Source organism: Paramacrobiotus metropolitanus, unplaced genomic scaffold (assembly GCF_019649055.1).
Source record: "Paramacrobiotus metropolitanus isolate TYO unplaced genomic scaffold, Prichtersi_v1.0 Parri_scaffold0000014, whole genome shotgun sequence".
Taxonomy (NCBI): domain Eukaryota; kingdom Metazoa; phylum Tardigrada; class Eutardigrada; order Parachela; family Macrobiotidae; genus Paramacrobiotus; species Paramacrobiotus metropolitanus.
Genome location: NW_026570234.1, coordinates 327,215 through 350,685, shown reverse-complemented (window position 1 = coordinate 350,685; position 23,471 = coordinate 327,215). Strand labels below are relative to the sequence as shown.

General features: G+C 42.4%; 5 protein-coding genes across 12 annotated transcripts; 2 read left to right on the top strand and 3 right to left on the bottom strand.

Moving 5' to 3' along the window:
- Positions 1-1,059: 1,059 nt before the first annotated feature.
- LOC129584793 (60S ribosomal protein L13a-like) lies at positions 1,060-3,470 on the bottom strand. Its single transcript, XM_055477111.1, has 8 exons — positions 3,395-3,470; positions 2,378-2,499; positions 2,142-2,214; positions 1,994-2,059; positions 1,835-1,936; positions 1,555-1,700; positions 1,349-1,471; positions 1,060-1,232 (listed from the first exon to the last, which is right to left on the bottom strand). The coding sequence occupies exons 1-8, from the start codon at positions 3,453-3,455 to the stop codon at positions 1,149-1,151; spliced, it is 777 nt and encodes a 258-aa protein (XP_055333086.1). The 5' UTR covers positions 3,456-3,470; the 3' UTR covers positions 1,060-1,148.
- Positions 3,471-10,371: 6,901 nt separating this feature from the next.
- Positions 10,372-12,825, top strand: LOC129584647 (uncharacterized). Of its 3 annotated transcripts, none has more exons than XM_055476899.1 (8): positions 10,372-10,640; positions 10,826-11,031; positions 11,246-11,374; positions 11,436-11,530; positions 11,909-12,026; positions 12,163-12,250; positions 12,321-12,433; positions 12,515-12,825. In XM_055476899.1, the coding sequence occupies exons 1-8, from the start codon at positions 10,535-10,537 to the stop codon at positions 12,590-12,592; spliced, it is 933 nt and encodes a 310-aa protein (XP_055332874.1). In that variant the 5' UTR covers positions 10,372-10,534; the 3' UTR covers positions 12,593-12,825. The 3 variants fall into 3 exon arrangements, with proteins under 3 accessions (XP_055332874.1, XP_055332875.1, XP_055332876.1); XM_055476900.1 differs by having other exon boundaries at positions 10,373-10,640; positions 10,826-11,026; positions 11,262-11,374; XM_055476901.1 differs by lacking the exon at positions 10,372-10,640 and having other exon boundaries at positions 10,894-11,026.
- A 47-nt stretch (positions 12,826-12,872) lies between these two features.
- On the bottom strand, positions 12,873-16,315 carry LOC129584619 (regulation of nuclear pre-mRNA domain-containing protein 2-like). 2 transcript variants are annotated; one of them, XM_055476852.1, is made up of 6 exons: positions 16,020-16,315; positions 15,434-15,784; positions 15,239-15,368; positions 14,889-15,175; positions 13,263-14,789; positions 12,873-13,193 (listed from the first exon to the last, which is right to left on the bottom strand). In XM_055476852.1, exons 2-6 carry the CDS (start codon positions 15,687-15,689, stop codon positions 13,087-13,089), a joined length of 2,307 nt encoding a protein of 768 aa, XP_055332827.1. In that variant the 5' UTR covers positions 15,690-15,784; positions 16,020-16,315; the 3' UTR covers positions 12,873-13,086. The 2 variants fall into 2 exon arrangements, with proteins under 2 accessions (XP_055332827.1, XP_055332828.1); XM_055476853.1 differs by having other exon boundaries at positions 14,973-15,175.
- A 140-nt stretch (positions 16,316-16,455) lies between these two features.
- LOC129584566 (uncharacterized) lies at positions 16,456-20,239 on the top strand. Of its 5 annotated transcripts, none has more exons than XM_055476779.1 (6): positions 16,456-16,671; positions 16,821-16,881; positions 17,146-17,940; positions 18,359-18,486; positions 18,543-19,387; positions 19,476-20,239. In XM_055476779.1, exons 3-6 carry the CDS (start codon positions 17,410-17,412, stop codon positions 19,562-19,564), a joined length of 1,593 nt encoding a protein of 530 aa, XP_055332754.1. In that variant the 5' UTR covers positions 16,456-16,671; positions 16,821-16,881; positions 17,146-17,409; the 3' UTR covers positions 19,565-20,239. The 5 variants fall into 5 exon arrangements, with proteins under 5 accessions (XP_055332754.1, XP_055332753.1, XP_055332752.1 ...); XM_055476778.1 differs by having other exon boundaries at positions 17,143-17,940; XM_055476777.1 differs by having other exon boundaries at positions 16,456-16,881.
- Positions 20,240-20,428: 189 nt separating this feature from the next.
- Positions 20,429-23,288, bottom strand: LOC129584662 (inhibitor of growth protein 4-like). Its single transcript, XM_055476924.1, has 7 exons — positions 22,779-23,288; positions 22,331-22,672; positions 22,014-22,085; positions 21,619-21,779; positions 21,452-21,545; positions 21,108-21,256; positions 20,429-21,018 (listed from the first exon to the last, which is right to left on the bottom strand). The coding sequence occupies exons 1-7, from the start codon at positions 22,819-22,821 to the stop codon at positions 20,815-20,817; spliced, it is 1,065 nt and encodes a 354-aa protein (XP_055332899.1). The 5' UTR covers positions 22,822-23,288; the 3' UTR covers positions 20,429-20,814.
- Between the last annotated feature and the right edge of the window lie 183 nt (positions 23,289-23,471).

Here is a 23,471-nt window from a genome sequence, read left to right as displayed (position 1 = left end):
GGGCTTTCTCGTCGTCGATTAGCTCCACCGTTTGCAGCACGATTTTGCGGTCTTTGTAGCCGGCATAGCGCAATTCCACAAATTTCCCGCCAGGACTTGACTACATAAAGGGGTAATTTTGTCGCATTGTTAACGAAACTGTCTAGATGATGATTGATGCCACGTTGGTCTAATAATGGTCGATTAATTGTGATCTAATATATTATTATTGGTTGAATATTTATAAATATATCTGCCACTACACTACGATGCGTATTTGCATTACTGTGCGCGATTTATATGCGCTGCGCTTACAGCGGTCAAAGAATTGTTGGATGGGCTTGTAGCATCTGCTATCTAGTGATCTCGCCTGCAGCTGACGATGTCCTCCGGTTTCTGGTTCCATAAAATAAACTACTTCGTACTCTGTACTACGAGGATATTATATGATCTCAGTGTGCAAAAGGCATGTAAACGAACGTATAATTTTCCAATAAAGCCATAACGTAAAAAAAACCAACTAGAAAAGTAACCGGATGTACATCGGAAGTGGACGGTCAACTGCAAGGCCCAGAGTACAGCTTAGGACGAAATGGTCGCATACCCAACATCTCCACATTCAGTACGAATGCAGCGCAGTGCACTGTACGACTGAGTTCAAAATATCCGTTTCGTACAAGTGCACTGCACCGCTTGCGTACAGAATGCTGGGTGTGGGGCTATGCGACCATTTAGTCCTACATTGTAAATTTTGCATCCATGAACCACCTTTATTGTCACAACTATTTCGCAGGATACGGAAAGAACGCACTTCCAGAATTTCTGTTTGAAGTTTCTTACCGGCTTTGTCTCTCTCTCTCTCTTTTAGTTTCTTATGGTTCACCGTTATGATATCGCTATGATGCCAGATTTAAGAGAGCTGACCCTGCTCATCATTCATCAACGCTAAATTTAGTGGAAGTCACTGGAAAGATTCAATGCTCTAGAATTCAAAAACCAATGCGAAGAGCGAACTGCACAAGAAGTCAAACTGCGATAGTGAGACTCGTATTCCGAAATAATTATCAACCACAAACCAGCTGACGGGTCTTCTTTATTTTTGATGTCTAAATTGTTTCCTCAGTTCCTCAGAAAGGTGTCTCTCAGATAAAAAACATCGATGAAATAATTCATTTATGACCGTAACTTTCAATGATCTGTTGGTATTTCGCTGCTTTTGTTCCAACATTTTTCCGCGCCTGATCCAAAAGTTTCTACAATACAAAAATAGCGCCGCTCAAATACACCCGCGTTTGGAAGCCGTTCTGTATCTATAGTTAATGGCTGAAGGGATGCAGGTCCTAACAACAAATCAATGTCGCGAACTTACGCGGTCTCGCTTTTTCTGCTTGTGAAACACATTCGCCTTGGCTTTCCGTTTCGCTTCAAGGGTGGCAATAACATCCTGGTATTTCCAGCCCACTTCCGCTGATAACCGACCAACCTCACAGAACTGAAGTAAAGATGTTAGGTTACTTATTGTACGTTTCCAAACGCGTGACACTACAGTAGTGTCGAAAGTGAAACGCAAAATACCTTGCGACGGGGATTAAGTCTCAGACTCCGGAGGGCACAAGGAACAACCTGGCGCTTTTTCTTGTCATATGGAGGAGGAATTCCTTCGAACACCTTCAAGCGGTCCAGTGCCGCTTGACCACGAGCAGTCTTATGTGGCAGCATTCCTATAGGAAGTGAAGTACGTAAAAGAAAGTTTAATCACGTAAATCTATTGGGAGTCTGGGACACATCGCAACGCAGCGAACAACCGAATACAATTAAACAGATCGCATGTTCGAAGCCCTGATTGCCTTCTCACCTCTTACTGTACGCCAAAAGATCTTGCTGGGAGCTCGGAAATGGTATGGTCCGCGACGAGGGTTAGTGTTCATACGTTTGCGGAGGAAATCAAGGTACTTCACTGCAAAATCATAAACTGTTATTTTTCACCCTCGCACTCCCTTCACGAAATACGTACACTTGTTGCGATAAAAACTGCCAGAGATATTGATTCCTTCGCATCTGACAACCACGATATTCTGACCTGGAAAAGAATCAATACGATTTGTATGAAAGCATCACGACATATACCTTAGCAAACAGGCGCAGTACTATCCTGTGCTTACCAGTAAGAAGGGTTTTGGCGGTCATAGCGGCGAGCCGGCCCAGTAAATGGCCGCGGCCATCGATAATCATAGGCTGTAATACACAGTTAGTGAGCCAAGTTCAGGGAAGAACCAAGTGCGTCGCGGAAGAACCACGGAGAGCCCATAGTATACGCTGCGCATATCCCTGAATTTCTTTTAATACACTTACAAAGCTAGGACCCGTGCGTGTTCTCCGGTACAGCTTAGCCACTTACCTTGTTACTGAAACCCATCCTGGCAGGATTTCGAAGATGAAAACTCAGGGAAAAACTCTTCGATGCAAATGCCTGATCAATGCTACCACAAACCCGTAAAAACTTCCGATGCGGTGGCGGCACTGCAAATTTATATACAGTAGTATGGGACATCCGAAATCGCAGGGGGTTCGATTGCCGGTAAGGGTAGCTTATGCTTCTTTCAGCATATAGCATGGGAATTACAATGCAGAACGGTAAGTGTTGTACTTTTAAATTTATAAGTAATTAAACTAGCAGACCCCGCGCAATTTGCGCGGAATAAGTCCGCGAAGGATTATTATTACCTTTTCATACTAAACGCAGAACTATAAAATAACGATTACAAAATGTAATTTTAATGAGCGAAACCTAGTGCAGTTTAATTTATTTGCATAAGCAAATGTTTGAATGGCTTAACGTCTCGTCGATTCGTTGGCTCAGATTGCGGAATACCGTTAAGCGTAGAAATTTGAAAGTTTCCTCTGAAAAATTGCCGTTTCCATGTGCACCTTATTAGTTCACAGACAGCAAATACATTTTAAATAAATAAATTCAAAGACATCCCGTCTGTCACTCCCGATTTCCGACCGCATTTCCTGATCGGCGCGGGCGTCCCGTTACAGTACTGTCATACCACAATCACTGCCGAGAGCTGGCATTGTCCAACTTCCCGTGTTTTATTTGTTTTTGTTAGGGAATCATATATAAATATAAAAAAAATTAAAACTGGCGTTTTTCTTACGTCAAACTTTTTTGATGTAGGTACATGTTTGACCAAAGCGTTGGAATTTATAACGAAATTAATTCATTTAATTTTTGCAAAGGTTACTGGTATAAAATTCTAAATGGAATTTTAAAATTCATAGATGATTTTCATAAAAATCGTCACAACAATCTTCATGACAAATGACAATTGTAATAGCATAATAATTAAGTCAACCCTTTCCTTTTCAAATTTTCTGAAAAGCAAGAGGCCCATTTGACCCAAGCACTCACGCTTGGAGCGAAATTTCCCGCTACCACTGTGACTTTTCCGTGTTTTACAGAGCTGGTACATCACGCGCCCGGCTCACTGTTACTACAGACCGTATTTTCCGCCATTTTAAATTCCAAATCTGTCCGTAATAACAATCTGATTCCAGAATCCAGTATTCGACCACCGCTGTTGCCCACGCTTAATAATAAAAAAACCAAAATGTGAAAATGGTGGCTGACCGACTAATTCCTATGGACCACTGACCAGTTACCTAACTATTACCGTGTTTGGAATCTAAAACGAAATCGAAATAATACAAGTTTTCTGAATACAAAGACCTGACATTTTATTAGCAGAGATTAAACCACAACTGTTTCCATTTTCCATTAACTGACATGCTGAAGAGCAATGAGAAGCAATATGTGTATTAATTGAAAAAGTTATGAATCTTTTTAGAGTGATATACATTGGTAATGATACACATACACACAAGTAATAGTAAGTTAAAGAATATCCCAATTTTTATAATTTGCTGAGAAACTAATAAAAACCCCGTTCGATGTATCCTGAAAATTTTATTATACTGTGCAAGAAAATACTGACAACATTCTATACGGCGACGAAAGCAGCATATGTATTACAGTCATAAAAAACAAAGTTTTTACTACAGGCCATACACTGAGGTGTCCTGCAGGCTATACGCCACGTAATACTGCAAACTGAACACTAAGCTGTACTACAGGCATTGCTATCAACTCAACTTAGCGCACTACAGGTTAAAGTGACGTTAAACTACAGGTCATACACTAGATTATACTACGCGTTGTACTACAGGCAATACATTAAGCAAACCAGCCCGCACGCCGGTCTTTGATTATAATGCATAAGATATCAGCTAAGCATCTTGATTCCTGAATATTATTTTTAGTTATATTTAATCATATTAAAAACAATTTTAAAAGTTAAAATAAAAATTTGTAACCGGTAGAACGGAAAGATATCTGGTATGGTTTTAAAGATTTTAATAAATGTAATGTAAAGGACTTTATAAATGTAAAAAGAATTTATTGAATTATAAATTTTAAACAGTACATCGGGCCGTACTATAAACAAAATTAAGCGCTATAAAAAAATTCATAAATGCAAAAACGCAAAAAATTGTAGTGTTTAGTATAAAAAAATCCTTGTTCTCTTGAGTTTTTTACAAAACAAATTAATATGGTGATTTATATTTTGCGCACAGAAGTATATTAAAGAAGAGGCGCATTACATTAAGCAAATTTACTAACCAGTTTTTATTAAATAACTACAGTTAATACAATGTACTGCTGAAATGTTTTAAATCTTAAATGTTGTGTACCAAACTTGTGCCAAACATTTTCTACGCTCTAAATCATTTCTAATACTAGCAGAATTAAACATAATTAAGAAAAATATTCAAGAAGCTTAGCCTTGCTTGTTTGCCTCGCTTGTTTGCCTATCGTACTTCCTGCAATACAACCTGGAGGAGTGCACAATAATATTGTGCAGAAGTGGCGTCTTAGAGGGAGTTTATAGCGGTTGCTACAACTTTGTGGCTACGTGCTATCCCTTCCCCCGATGCACAAATGCTAGTCTGTTCGCATAAACTCGTCGCCAGCTTGCTACCCTTCTAGCTGATAGCAAGAAAGTAGCCAGTTCACAGCGGCTTGCTACGACTAGACGGCACCCGCCCGGTGTGACCGTAGAAGGCAACCGCCCACAGTAACGGCAGGCAGCAACAGCAGCGCCCGCCCACCGCTACGGCAGCGGACAACCTCTTATGGTGGCGGGTTACTTGACTATGGCAAGCCGATATTAGGCTTATGGCAAGCCGACATTAGGTATATGGCAAGCCGACATTAAATACATTATGGCAAGCTGATATTAGGCGTACTCCGTAATATTGCTATTGTGAGATATCCTACGGCTATTCACAGCATATTGTATATTTCACAGTATATGTGCTGTTCATCTACATGCTTCCGTACATTGCGCTACTTGATATGCCTGTCCATTGCGCTACTTATAGAGATGGGCAAACTAAAACTGACTAAACTAAACTAAACTAAAACTCGGTTAAAAGTTTTAGTTGCTAAAACTGACTTGGTTAAAACTTTTAGTCAACTAAACGTTGGTGACTAAATTTCTTAGTGGTTAACTACGAGTTGGTTAAAATTTTTAACCGGTTAACCAAAGTTAACCGAGACTAAAATTAAATTTTTCGGTTTTCAAATTAAGTGTAATTTACTGCGTCCAGGCTATCATTTGCAAAAATTAATATGTTGCTCATTTCGCCGTACGCCTATGGTTGTCGAGCCAGACGAGCTTAAACTTTACAGTACACGTATATAGAAACAGTCATTTAGTGCGGCTCACTCAGACACTGGGATAATATAGCCGTAAATAAAGATGCATTACACACCTCCTGGTACTGCTGCAGTCGTCCGCCCGTAGTTTCGCCATTTGGTCATACTTTAGGCGCTTATTAGAGCAGTACTGAGCACAGGGAAGGTGTGTAATGCACCAATGAATTTATTTTGTACATTTGGGCTTGGTTTTTTAGTGCCCTAACCACACAATTTTGGTTAACCGGTTAACCGTGGAAATTTAGTAACTAAAATCAACTTGACTAAAATATTTAGTCACTAAAAAGCTTCTGACTAAATTTTTTAGTTACTAAAGTTTGCTAAACTAATTTTTTTGGTTTTGGTCAGGTTAACCGAAGTTAACCGTTAATTAATCGACTAATTTTAGTTTGCCCATCTCTAGCTACTTATTATGCGTGCTCTTTGATTAGACGTTACCGACTAACATAACGGTTCATATCCGCTATCGCATTCGCCGTATATATAGCGAGCTTCTGCTTATGATCTTGGCCCATTACTTCTCCAGCTTCTGCATCTTTGTCAGCTTGCTTGTCAGCAGATTGTTTCACCAGCTTATGTGTTTGTGTTGCTCTGTTTGTTCAGTCTCATTGCGAATAAAGACTTATTCACTACGACCGTTTTGCTCTCCCACTGGCCACCACATTTCACAGTGGTGCCGAAACCGGTTTGAAGATAGGACCGTCGAAGGAATCAGGACGTGAGGCGACGCGGAGCTGATCACCCCGTGGACCCAATCTCCTCCTGGATTAACAGTAAGTCATACGTTATACTTCATTTGGACATCAAAGCTTGGAGACCGTCAGACCAGGATAGTCGACGATCCCGGTCAGGCGATAATTGGGCCCGGCGTGGAACGCGTCGTTACCTCGGACGTCCTGAAGGATCGAGTGGGAACACTCGTCCGGAATCCTTAGCGGTCGAACGGACACGACCATCGAACATCATAAACGGTTGTACGTGTACAACCGAATACAACCTGTCAACAGCTGCCCCAGCAGCCCGGAGACTCCAGAGTCCGTCCCATCAGCTTCGAAGCAGCGCTCCATCAGTCTGGAAGAGAAAGTTCTTTCCGGTCAGCCACAGGTCGGCGGAAGGATACGACAAAAGAAACTGCCAAGAAAAAGATTGGAATCTTCCCAGCCCCGTTATTTCCGGCTTCTCCCGCGAGCAGTCCAGAAGTAACAAAGAATCATTGGTTTTCCGATTGGCAGTCCGTGCGCGCTATTGGATCGCTACTTGAAGCGGCCAAATCATTGTCAATGGATCGGCAGCGTCCGTCCATTTTCCGGTATTTTGCACGACGTTTACCGTGCTAAATAGCACACAATACATGTGCAGTTAGCCTGTTGGTGCAAAGTCGCCCCAGGACGAATTTTCCGCCTCCGTCGAGCGTGGAGTTCTACTACCGGAGGCATATGCGAAGAGCAGATTGGCAACAGTTTGCCCGCAAGATTAATCAACTCGAGTAAATTTACGCGGAGCGTGAATCATCACGGAACCTGAGTTCCATTTGAATCATCTGCAGATAAAACGCCGAAAACACTCGTGTGACATCCACTATTATACCAAAGTATAGTAGTGAGCAATAGAAAACCGTTCAATAAGAAAAGAGGAATCAACTTGAATACCCTTGAAGCGTCTGGATCAACAGTAAGTACGAAGTTTCTCATGAAAGGAACCGCCAAAGCGCATTATTGATATTCTGAAATTCATTGGATTGGATTCCCCATGGAAACCATGACAAATTCCGAAGCTCTGATTAAATCATGGGTCGTAAGTACCCGCGGAATGGGGAACTGTGAAGTACGAACGCTCCTGGATACCGGCTCGTCGGTCACAACGATAGACAGGCCAACGCTAAAATCTTTCAAAATTTCACTCAACGATTTATCGAAGGAAACAATCACAATCAAGACCGCATCTGGACACAAGTTACGTACACTTGGTACTGCAACGTTTTTGCTTAAAGCTTTCGGGTCCGAGCGGAATATCCAATGTCACGTAGTTCGCCGGAACCCAGGTGGACACAACTTTATCCTTGGATGGATCGATTTTAAAAGTTACATGCAACCACTGTGTAAAACTCAGCCAGCCCTGAGGAAGTTTTTGAACGAGTTTTTCGACCTGGTCCAGCAAATGCATGCAGAGAAAACACCGCAGCTGCAGCAGTGCATGTATCATATGGAATACGATCAGCAAACCGATACCGGTTATTTGAAGAAATCCGGATTGCGATACTTTAATAAAATGATTGAGAGTGCCTACGACGAAGGCTACCAAGCTGGGTACGACGACGGTTATAATTATGCTCATCAAGAAAACAAGAATGCTTGCAATAAAGCCTATAACCAGGGCTATAACGACGCTTGGAATGAAGAAGGCGATGGTAATCACGAAAATGCTGATTACAATGACAACGACTGGTATCACGAAGAAACCAACAACAGCGAAGAAGACGATGAAAACGATGGAAATGACGATGATGATGAACGTACCAATCAGGATGAGGACGATGTTTACTATTGTCACTCTAAAAAATCCGCGCAGGAATATTCCGGAAACAGCGAGTACGTTGAATACGAAGGTGAAGACCAGAATTGCTGTACTTGCGGGAATAGTGCATATTCGTCAAACCGATATATGACAGAAGAAGAGGAGGATTACCTTTGAACCCGACCCTATCAACTTCCCTATAATTCAGCGACCGGAAAGAAACGGATAATGGCATTGTAACATACGCTAACGTTGCCCACTGTTGACCACCCGTGTGGAAAAGACCTTGGTTGCAGCGAGGACGTGCAACAGCTAAAGAGAGGATTATGTGAGATATCCTACGGCTATTCACAGCATATTGTATATTTCACAGTATATGTGCTGTTCATCTACATGCTTCCGTACATTGCGCTACTTGATATGCCTGTCCATTGCGCTACTTATTATGCGTGCTCTTTGATTAGACGTTACCGACTAACATAACGGTTCATATCCGCTATCGCATTCGCCGTATATATAGCGAGCTTCTGCTTATGATCTTGGCCCATTACTTCTCCAGCTTCTGCATCTTTGTCAGCTTGCTTGTCAGCAGATTGTTTCACCAGCTTATGTGTTTGTGTTGCTCTGTTTGTTCAGTCTCATTGCGAATAAAGACTTATTCACTACGACCTTTTTGCTCTCCCACTGGCCACCACATTTCACACTATTTTCTGGAAATTATTTTAATCCGCTTTTAACTTTTTAATTTATTGTACATGTGAAACATTTTATTTATTTGATTTGTTTCAAGATTTCATCTTCAAAATCTAAATTAAAATCTTTGAAAATTTTAATTTTGAAATTTCAGGTTTAGTTGTAAGTTAAAAATTTTTTTCCCAATTTGAACTTGAATTTAAAAAAAAATACAGTTTAACTTTCAAATTTAATTTAAAAGTTAAAAAATTGAATTTTAAATTTAAAACGTTTCATTACATGATCGTGTTTGTTAATTCGAACTTGGTTTCAAACTTTTTAATGGTTATTGTGTACTGTATCGAATTTTTCCGCATTATCTGCGAAGTTGGTATATGGATTAGCAACCTCAAGAGGTTACTACATGGCTTATCCATAGTCCTTACGAGCTAGCAATCTAGTCACGACTACCAATAGCATCGTCTGTTTATGCAGACAGTTGCGCTACGTAGTCGGTGCTACATAGCCAGCTACGTAGCAGTAGTCAGCCAGCATAAACTCATTTTGTGGAACTACTTGCTACCAAAACGGCTACGGGAGACCACGCCTGCGAAAATGGTAGCAAGTAGCAAGTAGTCAGGTCCGATAAACTGCCTCTTACTTGATTTTATTCGTGATTTTACAGCCATTGCACCATTTGTGGACCCTCCAGTTGTCAAGTGACAACGTAACAGAAGCACGCGTGCGGTGGCCCATGCCACAGGCTGTTTTAACGTAAATCTTTGAAAATTCTTAACTTTGTTCAGAAAAGGGAGACAGACACGATTTTTGTGCACCTTCTTATTCTTTTATTATAAAGGATTTATAATTAATTACCTAAGTACTGGTTTAGAAAACGGTTGATCGTTAATAAAAATTTTTAAATAATTTCTTTTTTTGTCAGCGCTATCAGCTAGAGCCGCCGCGTCCGTTTACCAGTCAGATGTCTCGCTTGCTCTTGTCGATGAACGAAAAAAATTACTTCCGGTCTTATTACATGCTCGAAAATCGTCTCTGACCTTCGGCAGGAAGTTGCGCTTTCGTTTGTTTGTTTGTTTGTTTGTTTGTTTGCGCTTTCGCTTTCGTTGCGCTTTCGTTTGTTTGATATGTATTACGATTCGCAATGAAAAATCTTTGTGAAGTGCTAAGGCATCGAAATCTTGCTGGTTGTTCTCCATAAAGCCAATTACAACTTGTTTTCTTGCTTATCGTTAATTCTTATACCAATGCGCAAAAGGCAGTTATCGAACCGGCAAATCAATCGTACCGGCAAGGCGGCAAATACCAGTGTCGAAGCCTCATCAGTAATCAATTGACCCTGATAGATTGCACATACATACCTTTATAGATATTTGTATCGTATTCTTATAGCGAATGCCACTTCAGTCTTCAGGTTTAAAACACCAGATTCTGTCGAATTGCTGGTTGCATTCATAGCACAGAATAAGCCAGGCGTGCTCACATGTTGTGCTAACTTCTGACTTCTTACACGAATGTGAGTGTCTTCTTTTATGGATGAATGCATGCTGATACAGTTTTACTTGCGCCATGGAAATATCGGAATGCAAATTATCTTCCAGTTCTCCTTCACTCCATGGCGATATCGAAATTATTTCCGTTGACGCCGATAGGAGCAGTATTAATGAACATGAAGGTAAACCAGCATCATATGAAGTTGTAGTTTGTCGCGTGTTGTACACTACGAGCAGATCAGGAAAGTTACCGACAAATGGCCGCAGTTATAAAATCCTTGACAAAGCGGGTTCGCTTCAAATAACAATAAATGTACAGTGCGTTTTGATGCGGACACAGAATCCAATTCTCTTTTTCTCGTCTCAGCTAGAAGCCGCTGCCGAACCAAGCAGTTGCGATACCAGTACCCAATGAAGTTCTGGGTACCGCGCGGTTCCCACACTTCGTCATCATGCCTGTGGTTGTATGGTATGCAGTTCGGAGGGGGATTTGTTGGGGGAGATGATGTCCACTGCCGTATTACCGTCGGCAATCGCTGCCGCTGTTTGTATACTTCGCTAGGATATGGTAAGGTAGGAATGTGTATCGGTTGACCGCGAATCTCCAAGTCGTAACTGTTAATAACTATGTTTATCTATTTAATTTCGAACGCTACATAATGTACATAATTATGGTAAACCTTATTTGTGGGCATTATTTGATTATCCCAATTTGATATTTCATTACTGGGTTTTATGCGTAATAATAATAACAGTACTAACTAGTCTGACAATTTGGTGTTTTGAGGCTTTTTCCTGTGAAGGGCAGCAGGAGATAAAGCAAAACTGGCAATACATTGTGGACGAAAATGCATTGCTAATCGTTATGCCGGACCCCATTATGGTGTATGCCGATGCAGTGTTCATGCAGAAACAGGTGAACAACAGTGTCCGCTTGATGGCAAAATGGTTATAAGATCTGATTAAAATTTTTTTAGGAAGTCATTCTCAGCGACGCGTCTTCAGAAATTATTCTGTTGGACTGGTACACCGCTGGCAGAGCGACATTGCGTGAACACTGGTCAGCAAAAAGGTATATAGAAAAAAGAAATCGTAAGGTTGTCAATAAAAAATATCAGTTGTCAATAATTATTGTCAATAATTAGAGTTCATCAGTTTCGGTTTGCTCTTATATTATTTTTAATTAAATCCTGTATTAATTTTAAGTGCTGAAATTTTTTTGCACTTCAAAAATTTTTTAACGGGATAAAAGACGTGTTTAATTGTAAGAAGTGATTAAATTACGCTAGCTCTCTGAAAGTTGCAAATTAAAGTGCAAAACTGCGTGCACAGAGGCTGACAGAGCGGCAGTAAAGCGATGTTGTCGCACATTACTACTGGCATCGACTTTTTTCTGATCTTCTGAAACATCGATGTGGCAATGAGCGACCAGGTATCTGTGCATGTTTAGGATTGCCAGCGATACAGCTGTCACAAAAAATGGGAAGCCAATCTTTCATGACGCATTTCGACTGGAACATCGAAGTCATGGTGGACAAATTTTGCCGGCAGCCATGGGAAAATACACAGTGCGTTCTTTTGTATCTGCAAGACTGAAACCAAATAAATAAATCGAAAGTACGGAATATCATAGACTGCATCCAAATTGCAGTACTGCCCAGACTTGCCGTATTCGTTGGATTATGTGCCGGTGTCTGTTTCTAGGTATTCGGAACGTGTGTAATTATTGGAAGCCAATTATCCAGCATGTTGCAAGGAAAACTAGAGCAGTTGAAAATGGGCTATGCATACGGTAAATTTGCCACATTTGTGAATTTTAGGTTTCCTGAATTTCCTTTTATCTCTTGTCTTAATTTCTACAGGAGTTACTCCAGATTGCACCGCGATTGCCACTACTAGCTTACTGTACGAGGATATTCAAGACACAGCACAAATTGGTCATGTGGTGCGGTTCTGCTTTTATTCGACCATTCAGGTTAATACCAATCTAGCATGAACGTCATTAATGTGCCGCTTATATTTTTTGCTTTAAAATTATGTGAATGCCTATGAACAGGCGTACGAATTCCTTGGTGATTTACTGGACCCGATTTTTTCGTTATCCGGCGGAAATCCATTTGAGCGGCACTATTAACCGAGTTTTGGCTCGCAGTATTTGGGAAGTTTAAATTTACATAGTTGTACTGTACGCCAGTGTACGAAAAACTGGCGTGCGAGTGCAAGTTATGGCAGTTTTCTATATTATGCCTACTTTGTAGCCAAAGAAATGGAAACTTTTCCGGCAATGAATTTCTGTTTTGTTCTGTAACTGTTTGAAACCCCAGAGTGTAACAAAAGGTCTGTGCCCTTTTGAAGCGAAAAATATAAATTTTCTACACTATGAAAGCACCGGGTCAGCTTCATGGCAGCATGGTACACTTTCTTTTTAATTTCCCAACACATAAAATCTCGGCTTTGTTTAATACGTCACTCAATACAAAACAAGCCATTTGCCGATGATAAATAAGTACCACTCGGTCTGCATTAACACGAAAAAACAAATGTAGTGAAAACGAAGAAAAATAACAATCCTCGTAAACTGCAGTCGGCAGCACACTAGAAAACCGCAGACTGGCCAATATTTATTAATCATTTCATATTAGCCAGGCGTATTAAGCGATCCGTCACACTTTCTCCGACAGGCTCAATATTCGGCATTTGAGTGGTAACAACCGGAATCAAATTCGATCCAGTACCTGTAAAATTAAAAATTTTCCGTAACGTCGTATTCACTATGAAGAAAGAAAGAACATCTATCTATTCACCTGCACACCAGCCTCCTTCATTGTCGTCCTCATCAAACTGAGGTTTCCACGGTCCTGAGTGACCTCCTCGACCCCGCCCCCTCATGTGCTCTACGCCTCTCCCACGCTGTGCTCCACCAGTTCGCTCCCTGTTGCGTCCACTGCCAGACGCCAGAGACGGAATACTGAAAGTTCCCGCAGGATGGGCGTCCTCAACCCGGCCGTTCATTCCTCCTGCGCCCCGCCCACGTCCACCTCCACCTCGTCCTTCGGATGTCTGTCGACCGCCGAACCCTCTTCGTCCTCGACCGCGGCCCTGAAAGGGAGTCTGCGGTTCGTTGTGATCGCCTGATAGTGAATGCTGATCAAAATGCGGTGATGACGGACCGACTGGCGAAGCCAACAGCGGCATACGCTGAGATCCCGGAGACACTGCGGAGGCGGGAATGTATTGGATATACTGGCCAGATTGACGGATTTGTGGCGAAGGGTGATTGCTGAGGAGAGCAGGTTTCCCGTTTGGTGGAGCAGGTCGGAAGCGAGGCGGAGAGAAGTCGTTACGGCCCATATTTTGCGGTCTCAGACTGGGAGGACTGAAACGCATCTCAAACGGCGGTCGCGTGGGCGTCGTAGGCGGCGGGCCGAGTAACGACACCGGTGGATGTCGTGGGGGGCTGATGTTATCCATCAGAGGTGAACTGTCAATGAATAACGGTCTATTAGGACCCGGCTGATCATCAAACCGAGGGCGATTTGTTTGTTCGTTGTGATCGTAATCGTCTTCGTCGTATTCATCATAATCATCGTGTTCGTGTCTGTGGTCGCGTACCAAAGGATTACTATCGTATCGTTCTAACGGAAATCCCGTGCTCAAAGGCTCCACGGGCAAATCATCCTCGTACTCGTCTTGATCATAAAAATTTGGTGGCGGAACCGAATGAGGCTGGTATGCATAAGGCGGAAGGGATGGTGGTGGAAGAGGAAGGAGTGTAGTGTGGGATGGTATGCTCTGTACCGGAATAGAAGGCAACGGTAGGGCAATCGGTGGTGCCACCGGGAGACTAGATAACAAGGCAGCAAAATGATTATTATTAAGTCCAGGCAGTCGCGGGTTTTCCTTAAAAGGAGAGGAATCCGCTGGCGCCATTGTGTTCTGGTTGACTTCTGCTGCACCGTCAACAGGTTTTTCTCCAAGAAATCCGACGGGCTTTTTGGTCGCGTCGGCTTCATCGTCGGACAGCTCCATATCGACGACGTCCGCAGCTTCAGGTTCTGCGGGAACCAAATTTGGTAACGGAATATTGAGCAGTCGCTGAGCTTTCTCCAGATGAGACATCCCATTCTGGGCTACTCGCTCGTAATTGCCATAGGCCACAATAACCTTCTCCGCCTCTTTAGAAGTGGTGCTGTAAAAAACGCGGAGCAATTCCAATTGGTTAAGCAGATCATACGACTGCTTCAGGTCTTGTTCGCGAGCATCTTCTAAATCCCGCATATGCTGAAATGCTGCGTCAAAGCGGGCCAAATACTCTTTTCCCACGGCGTGTTCTGCAGAACAAAAAACAAACCCTTTATACTGATTTGAACCGAAAATACCCACAGAACTTCCAAACGCCGCAGCGGTTTCGCTGTTCGCACCACACCCACCTTTAATTTTGCCAATTACTTCGTCTCCAAAAACCAAATCTGATTCTTTCTCCCGGTACTTCCGTTCTGCTATTTTAAGAGTACCTTCTCGAAACTCTTCCATTTGTTCATGGATCTTACTGATCACTCCGGGTTCGAAATCCAAGAGGACGACTTTATTATGATTACTAACGGAACGACCCTTCTCCAGATCATCACGGAGTTGTTTGAGGTAGTCATCACTGAAGAATTGGGCTTCTTTGAATATGGCAAACACCTTCCGGACGCCGATCTTGCATTCACGATCCCTAGTACAAATGCGCAGTTGCACAAAAAAATTGAGCATTATTCGGACCAGTTAAAGGACGCACCGGCAATAAACAGTCGCCTCTCGCAGAACCGCCTGAAAACAGGGAAATCCCTTCTCGAATTTTTTCTTTTTACAAATAGCCAAGGTTTCATAGGCCACATAGTATAGCGTTAAGCGGCGCCCAGGAGGTGCTAGAAGAATAAAAAATTTATTATTCTTCAAGTAAAATTCAGACGGCAATATCTATCAAACAAACCTTTTTTTAGCTCCGCCAACCATAATTTAGCGACACGCGAAAGATGGGAACGATGATGGAAAATCCAAGCGGATAAGCCGCGCACCTGGTCAGTGCTGCGGCCCACTTTACGCAACTTGACACAACAGGTTTCCTCCGTAAACGGCTCATGTTCTTCGGTGCTCTGGGATGACACTGTGTCCGGCAAAGCGTAACCCAATGATGCACTGGATGAAGATGCCGAGTTACGGTGCGAATGCGACAGGAGACTGCTCATAATCGCAACACTGGCTGATCCAGTTCTGACTGTTTGGAATTCCACTTAGGAAATTCACAGACGGCAGCCAATACGCGATGAAGATAAATCAGCACCTAGATCGGACACATAGGATGAACAAGAAAGGATGAGAGCGAAATCGACAGACATCGTATCGGTGATGTAATGCTGCTTAAAACGATTCCTGACAATTACTGTAAAGTCGCGATGCAGTGTTATGTAGATTACTAACATCGGCTAAGCACAACTTATGCAAATCAAACAGGTAAACCGCTCTCAGGTCATATCTTCCTGCGCTAAGAATACTAAATCCAAAGGGTTTCTGCTTACGTTTGTGCTCCCTGTTTATAATGGGACAAATATGCTGAGAGCCCTCGGCGGTAATCCGTTCGAAAACGTTGAAGGAGCTCAGCTGCTCAGCACAAGAAATCGGTCGGTAGATTCAGATAGAAGTTGAAGTTGTTATGTGTCTCGCAAAATCGCTACTCTAACTATTCTGGTGAGAGCAACAAAAAGCAAATTTATCCTCAGAATAATTAATAATAAAGTTCTACCAAATCCCAAACGCGAGAATGTTTCAAACATGCTATCAAAAAGACAGAGAAACGAATTATAAAAAATATATTTATTACAGTAAATTTATTTTTTTTACAAGTGGCGCATGCACCAAACGGAATCTTTAGCTTGGAAAGCCGTTCGTTACACTTTTGGCTTTCCACACCGTGCCCGTGAAAATCATTTTATCGCTTTTCATTTCATCGCTTGGTCAAAATCCCGATGAAATGAAAATTTAAAACTTCACAAATCAGTCCCGAACTAAACTTTTCTTCTTCCACTTCTCATTATCGACTCTCTTTTCAGAGATTCTGGACGAATATAAGTCGATGATTTTATTATTTCGCAGGGCTGCTGCTGCTTTGGGTTCTAGGACAAACTATCAATCATTAGGGCCGGGATAATTTGCCACTGTGCCGTGCCGTCTGTACGTCACACATTCGTGAATAATTTAGCGGAGGTTTCTCCTTTAGGAGTCCTGGAGTTCGTTACCATTGACTCCTGATAACAAATCTGCCATTAGTTTCGAGTTTTAGACCCTTCCGGCTGATGAATTTACACTCTTTTCCTGTGTAGTATTGTTCTCTGGGCCCTGTATCCCGGAAGACATCCGAACGGGAAGAACACAACTACACCAGTGAGTAAACGTGTTGTAGGCTCTAATAAGACTGTGCTGTAATATTACGGTAGCTGCAGTACTAACCAGTAAGCGCTGTATATGTTAAATTTTGTTACAGTACAATCAGTGTTATACTACCAGATAGATTCCTTTCGATTTTTTGGAAACTTAGTTACTGTTCGTAATACTTCGTTTAAAATATGTGAAGCACTAGATATTACTTGCCATTCTGATATCGATAAAACGTGTTGCATGCTGGTGATGTCGATATTGATTTAGCAGGCTGCGTTTGACGGCCATTTTTGAGACGACGCGCCAGACAGTTCCTACTCTGCCACTCATTACCACACACCCGCTCAGACAAGTCTATTCATTCCCTGCCATTCCGGAACATTCCAAGACGAATTTGCCGTTTTTTTATTTTGCGAAGCCTGCTGTTGTTTTCGACATTGTGATCTTTAAAGTTGAAAGGTCTCCGAACGTGGAAACGAACTGAAAATTCCTTAAGCATAGCGCTGATCACCCGGATTACGAATCACTGTGGCCATGTCGTCGAGAGCGTCCTCCAGTACCAGCGAGTACACATCCGCCAAGGTGTTGGCCTGGGCTCGCGGTCTAGAGACATTTGAGCGCATTGATTTCGTCTATCTGCTGATGCACAGTCTATTCCCCACGGAGCTGCGCTACATTCACGGCGTTATTGACGGGTTTCTCAAGCGGGATGAATCCCTGTACACCAACTCACTGAATCAGGCCAATAATTTTGTACGCTTGTCGCATTTCTATGAGAACTACGATCCGCGCAACGTGATGGCGAACGATGGGTTGCGGCGCCAGTTTATTGTGGATTTGTCGGCGTTGCACCCCCTGAATTTCTATTGTGCCGATATCTTCTTTGGGGTGCTACAGCGCGCCGAACTGGGAACGTGGAATTTCAACGGGGACAGTCAGAAGCTGCTGCGGGAGTTGATCCTCATCACGATTATGGTCGCACGTCATGCCGCTTTCCGCTTCGACAATAGGTTGTTTATTTGGAATATCTCCAAAATTCTGTCGCAAAAACTGCAAGCATTGAAGGTCTGTAGAAAAAAAGTTTTTATAAAGTTGTATTTCTATTATCAAAAAGAGATAGGTTCCCTGTGAAAGTACTAAACCATAACAGTTTATCATTTATGCACGAATACTCTAAATTTTTTCTAATACAAATGAAACCAATAGTCCAAACACAAAGAAATTATGAATCACGACGTTACTGGATCTGTATCGTAATATGTCGTCACAGTCTTTAATGAATACGGTATTTGCGATTAAACGCAAAGGCCATATTTATTATTAAAATTTGAACTAATCATGAAATTATCCCGGTTTTATACTTCTTCGTATACTTGCTGCAATTCAGTATAGATGGAACTTCTTGTTGTAATGTGTTCGTTTATTTGCAATTTGTATGGTTGTTGATTTTGATTTTACGATTCGAAATAATTAGCTATTACAGGAGGCGGAAGAACAGGCCGAACTGGCAAGGCAGGAGACAGAGGAAGAGCCAGAACAGCCTAAAGTGGACCTAATCCCGGCAGCTAATGCTAACCCTGTGGAACACCAGCCTACCATAACCGCTTCTGGGTAAGAACACCTGATGACTGTAAAGCACCAGTAAGAAAATTGGTTGCAACTTTTAGTTCCCTGGTTAGGGCCGACAGATTACCGAATGGCTATTACGAACATCCACATCCACCTGCAGCGCCCTTCGTCGAAGTTGAGAAAAACCCGCAGAAGCCGGCTATGTATAATCCCAATTTTCCGCCGCTTTCTGCTGCAGTCCAGTCTCCTTTACTCCCTGGTGGAATGGTCAATCACAGACCAAAAGCTCCGTCCGTACCGGCCCGGATGAATGAGAATGTTGGGAGAAATTTTTATGATTGCAGTGTATCCTCCCCAACGTATCCTCCGAAGAAAACGGCTGAGCCATCTGTGATTCCCCGAAGTAACTCAGTAGAACATTGTGATCTCCAGAAACGTCATTCAGAAACACCGAAAGTCGAGAAGTCGGCCATCCATGGTGGTAAGGGCTTGGCACCTCAGCAGTCGATGTCTTCCACTGCGGAATTTCCACGCCTGCCCAGCGACAGTATGCCCATTAGACCAAACGTGGTGGCACCGGTTGCCGGATTCTTCCCCGAAAACATGCGGAGTGATATGGCCGGAGTGGGCAAGAGGAACTCCACCGAACCGGAAGAACTTCGCCATGCAGTTCCCAACGCCGAGCAGTGGCCTGTGCATATGAATAACCCGTTACCACCAGGCATCACTGGAGCATTTCCACGTATTTATTCCATAACTGGACCGAATGGCCCGCGTTTGCCCAGTCATGTTCCTTACATGGTGCAGCCGATGCATCCTCCGAACTTCCCGGCTCAGTCAGTTCCGCTATATCAAAAGCCTGTGTCATGTTATAATTGCGGGGTAACTGGGCATATTGGAGAATACTGTCCCCGAAAGAAGCAGCTAGATCCAGAAGAAGCCGGTAATAAGATAACAAGTTCTTCTTTATGAGTTTTTGATGGTAGATATGTTAGCAAGTTACTGAACCTTTTGGGTTCTCTAATTTTCAGAAAAATATTGCCCTCTTCAACGCGACGCCAAACTGTATCCGGAAAAAGGTCGACCGTCGTCACGATTACCTGGGCGCCACCATACATAATCCTTGTTGCATCCTAGCTAATTCTCAACACTGCTCCAGCATTTAAAATGTTTGTTACTGGTTCGTTATCCAGCAGATTACCGTTTTTATTCGTTCGTGGCAACGGAGACCTGCCTTGTCCTTTCAACAAGGCGCAGTATAAATTTTGCGCAGAGGTCAAGAAATGAAGCGCTGCCACTGGCACGCAAGAGTGCGCCATGCGGTGGATAACTTCCCTGTAATCTCACTTAGCCGAAAATTGAGGTCTGGAGATGCTGGTTTTATTTTTGTTGTTTGGAGGAGTCTGGGGGAGAGCTGTTAAGACCGACGAATGTGCAACCGTTTTGGTCTGTGGAGCTCTTATTTGTTCCTTTTTTACTGGTGACGTCATGGCTGCGGCAGTGTTTTCGTGATTTGCCTTTTCTATGGAAATGTTACGCTACTCTTATTGTTGTTAATCCAAGTGGCCGCTCAGGGTTGTAGATACGTACCTACCTACCTGTATTTGTGTTTGATACTTGCTTTATTGCGCTGTACTTAATTTTCACTGCTTTCGCAACTGTGCAAAAATTCTTTACAATTTACAGTGTATCTTTATGAGAAAAAGTCGATCTTTATCTGATCGTTGAAATCTTCAAATTGATAATTTCTCTTTTGCAACTGCCAATACTAAAGTCTATCGGAATTAAAAATCTTGAGACTATGTGCATCAAAGATCACTTAGAGCAGCTTTTACCGGCTGCAATGCAGGATCATAATTATGTCTATACTACGTAGTATCCATACATTCTTGCTGCAGGTTACACGAGTAGTTTATACTGCAATAAACATTGACGGATGGCGATGAGTCGTCCACTGTGACTAAGTTTCGCTCTCGCAAAGATCCCAAGGTTAATCCTTTATTTTGTAAACAAGAAATTGTACAGCAATTTGGAATTCGAAAAAAAGTCCAACAGGCTAAAACATCAACACAGATGTACAAAAATTTTCAAAGGGTAAAGGAGGAAAGGAAAAACCAGTAAAACACATCAACAACCAAACACTAAAAAGCCCTTGTAAGAGAAGGGTTCGATAAAAGAACACACTAAAAAGGTCCAGGAGTATAGTGGCACTTGACGATCACACCATAAAAGCAACAAGCATAATCCACTAAAAGCACATTATTGGATGGCATAAAAAGTGTCATGATTAAACTTTCGAATAAAGAGAGATCGACAAAACCAATACAGCGGACATAGATCTCCAGCACCAACGTGTATAAGGTTTCATGGCTAATCTGAATCGGAGGCAGTGAGAATGTGCTCCACTTCACTTTTATCTGAGGCTGACGCATACTTTTCAATGATGCCCAAACGGGATTTCTTTTTCTTTCCCACTTTATTCTGCCCACTGGCCACGCAGCGCTTACAGAACCATTTACCTTTCGGCTTGCTGGTCAGTCCAACACAAGCGAAATGGAACCATTCAATCGGGCACTGAACACGGAATAAACACAAATCAATAAATCCGTTGACCTTTCGCTATGCTTTAATTAAGCACCGTAACTATCAAATTAAATACTTACGCTCTGATTGTCACAAGCAATCATTTCACCAAAGCTGATCTGTTTACACTCGCAATAGGTAGGCTCGTTGGGATCGACAGGCATATCGAACGGATCAGCTCCACGCACCCGTGCTCGACCAGGACCCTCGTCCAGTGCGCCTTTGTCACCTACAGGTAAGTATTCCGGTAACCAAGCCTTTAGAGGTAGCAGTTCGTAGAGTATATAAAATATCTATTAAAAACATTTGACACAGCTGTTGGACACCAATACTGCGCAATTTTCTCATCGGTTACAACAAACATTCATTGCGTCTGAACTGTTTCCGAGAAAAATATAAGATTAGTGCTAACAAGTAAGCTTACGTTGATTTTTCTCTGCTGACGAAGACTTCCCCGACCCAATCTCACTGACTATAGCTTCCAGTTCTTTGTCTAGGCGGCGTATTACCCGATCAACCTGAAAGATTTATCACCACACATGCATAATTGCATATTACTGTTCTTCGCACAACGGAACGCGCACCCCGTACCATATCATATGCGTTCTGCGTGAGTTTAACTTTAGCTTCGTTTAATCCATGGATTTTGGCCCAAATTGTTTTCATTTCACGGTATTTCTCCAACTTTTCCTGTTCGGAAGCTTTCCCGCTCATCATGAATTTCAAAATACTGTCCACATTCCTCTTCAACTCTATGAAAACAAAATAAACAATAAATTACATAGAGGAGTAGCAAGTTTCATCCTGATCAGGGTGCTTCTGTCGGCAAGTTTTTTGATAACAGTAGTAATAATATAATCAAAAAACTAATCACCCCCATGAGACCAGAAAACAGATTTTCTAATATATTAAAATATTTTTACACATCCCGTCGATGCAATGCTTTCTGCAGTAAATAAAAAGCGCTATTTCATGTTGATCCGTACCCGCAATCCTGTCACTGAAGTCGCGAGCACGGCTTGTGTTTTCGTTTACATTAGCATACAATGTTTCCAACCCTGCAAATCACAAGAGAACCGTGATTACCAAAAGCAAGCGTTGCATACATGACACACGTGTGAAAAACCATAACACCAAATTAAAGCATCGCAATTACAGTGCAAAATGCTCATAAGTTCAGAGTGCAATCCCGGAATTGCGCAATACTGTACTGTACTCGTTTTGTAGGTAGTAACACACTAAAATTTTGTTGATCTACTCAACACGATCAGCTTCCACACAACCATACATTCCGCAATCCTACCTGATTCTTGTACCATTTTCTTGAGCATTTCCAGAGCTTTCAGAGGATCACTCTCCAGAAAGGGGATTTGTTCGAAGATCTGCCGCGTTAACCTATTTCTCGGCTGCCCGGTGGCTTCATTTTTAACCATCTGATGTGCGCTATCTTGCTTTGGCGTAGTGGCACCACCACTCGTTCGGCTGCGACTACTGGACCCGTATGAGCCAGATGTGGAGGGAATCGCATCGCGACTAGTGCTGGGTGTGGGGTCGCCGATCTCATATATGCGGGAACCCACTTTATCTCTTGCGGGACTGCTCACGTTCTTCTTACGCTTGTCAGACTCGCGCGTTATGCGCTCACCTAAGCAATCACACCCGCATCACCATACTAGTCAGTAATGGCGACAAGAGCTACCGTTCGGTGTGAGTTCGGTGTGAGATCAACAGTTCACCACCGCAAAACTTACTAGATGGACTGCGCTGCTTCCTTCGATCGTATCTTGACGACATACTGCTCTTGGCACGCGCCACGCGTGGACCAATCAGTCTGGTAGTTAACAATACCGCTACTCCTGAGTGTCCAAATTCCGTCTAGGCTTTCTCGTTAAGGTTTGCCGTGAATAAAATCAACCAGAAAACGAGAAAATTAAAATTAATTAATGTGTCTACTTCAATACTTCTGCATTCGGCTCACATCGTTATTTCGACACAACTCCTGAGCGCTCGCAAAGTTGAGAAATTTCAATAATATTCCAAAATCGATTGCGAAACATTATGAGTAAGAATACTAGTACTACAAAATACTAAGTAACTAAAAATCTCCACAGTACTATGGATTATTACTCATAGGTGTAAGCCAAACAAAATGAAAACTGAAAAGTAAAGGATCTGTACACTCTAAAAGTAAAACTGTAAAGTAAAATTTAAAAACCAAGAACTTTCGACCTCAGCCTTATCCAGGGAACTGGAACATGTTTTGATTCGTTTGTTATTTGTACTTTGTAGCAAGCAAGACCCGACGCTTGCAAATCCCTCAAGGGGTGCTTACTGCTTACCGTGGCGTAGCGAGCAAAAGAGGATTTTTAGGGTGTTGGTTATTTTTACCGGTTTGACATTATTGATCACCACACAGTTAATGGTCTTCGTGGATACTTTTATAG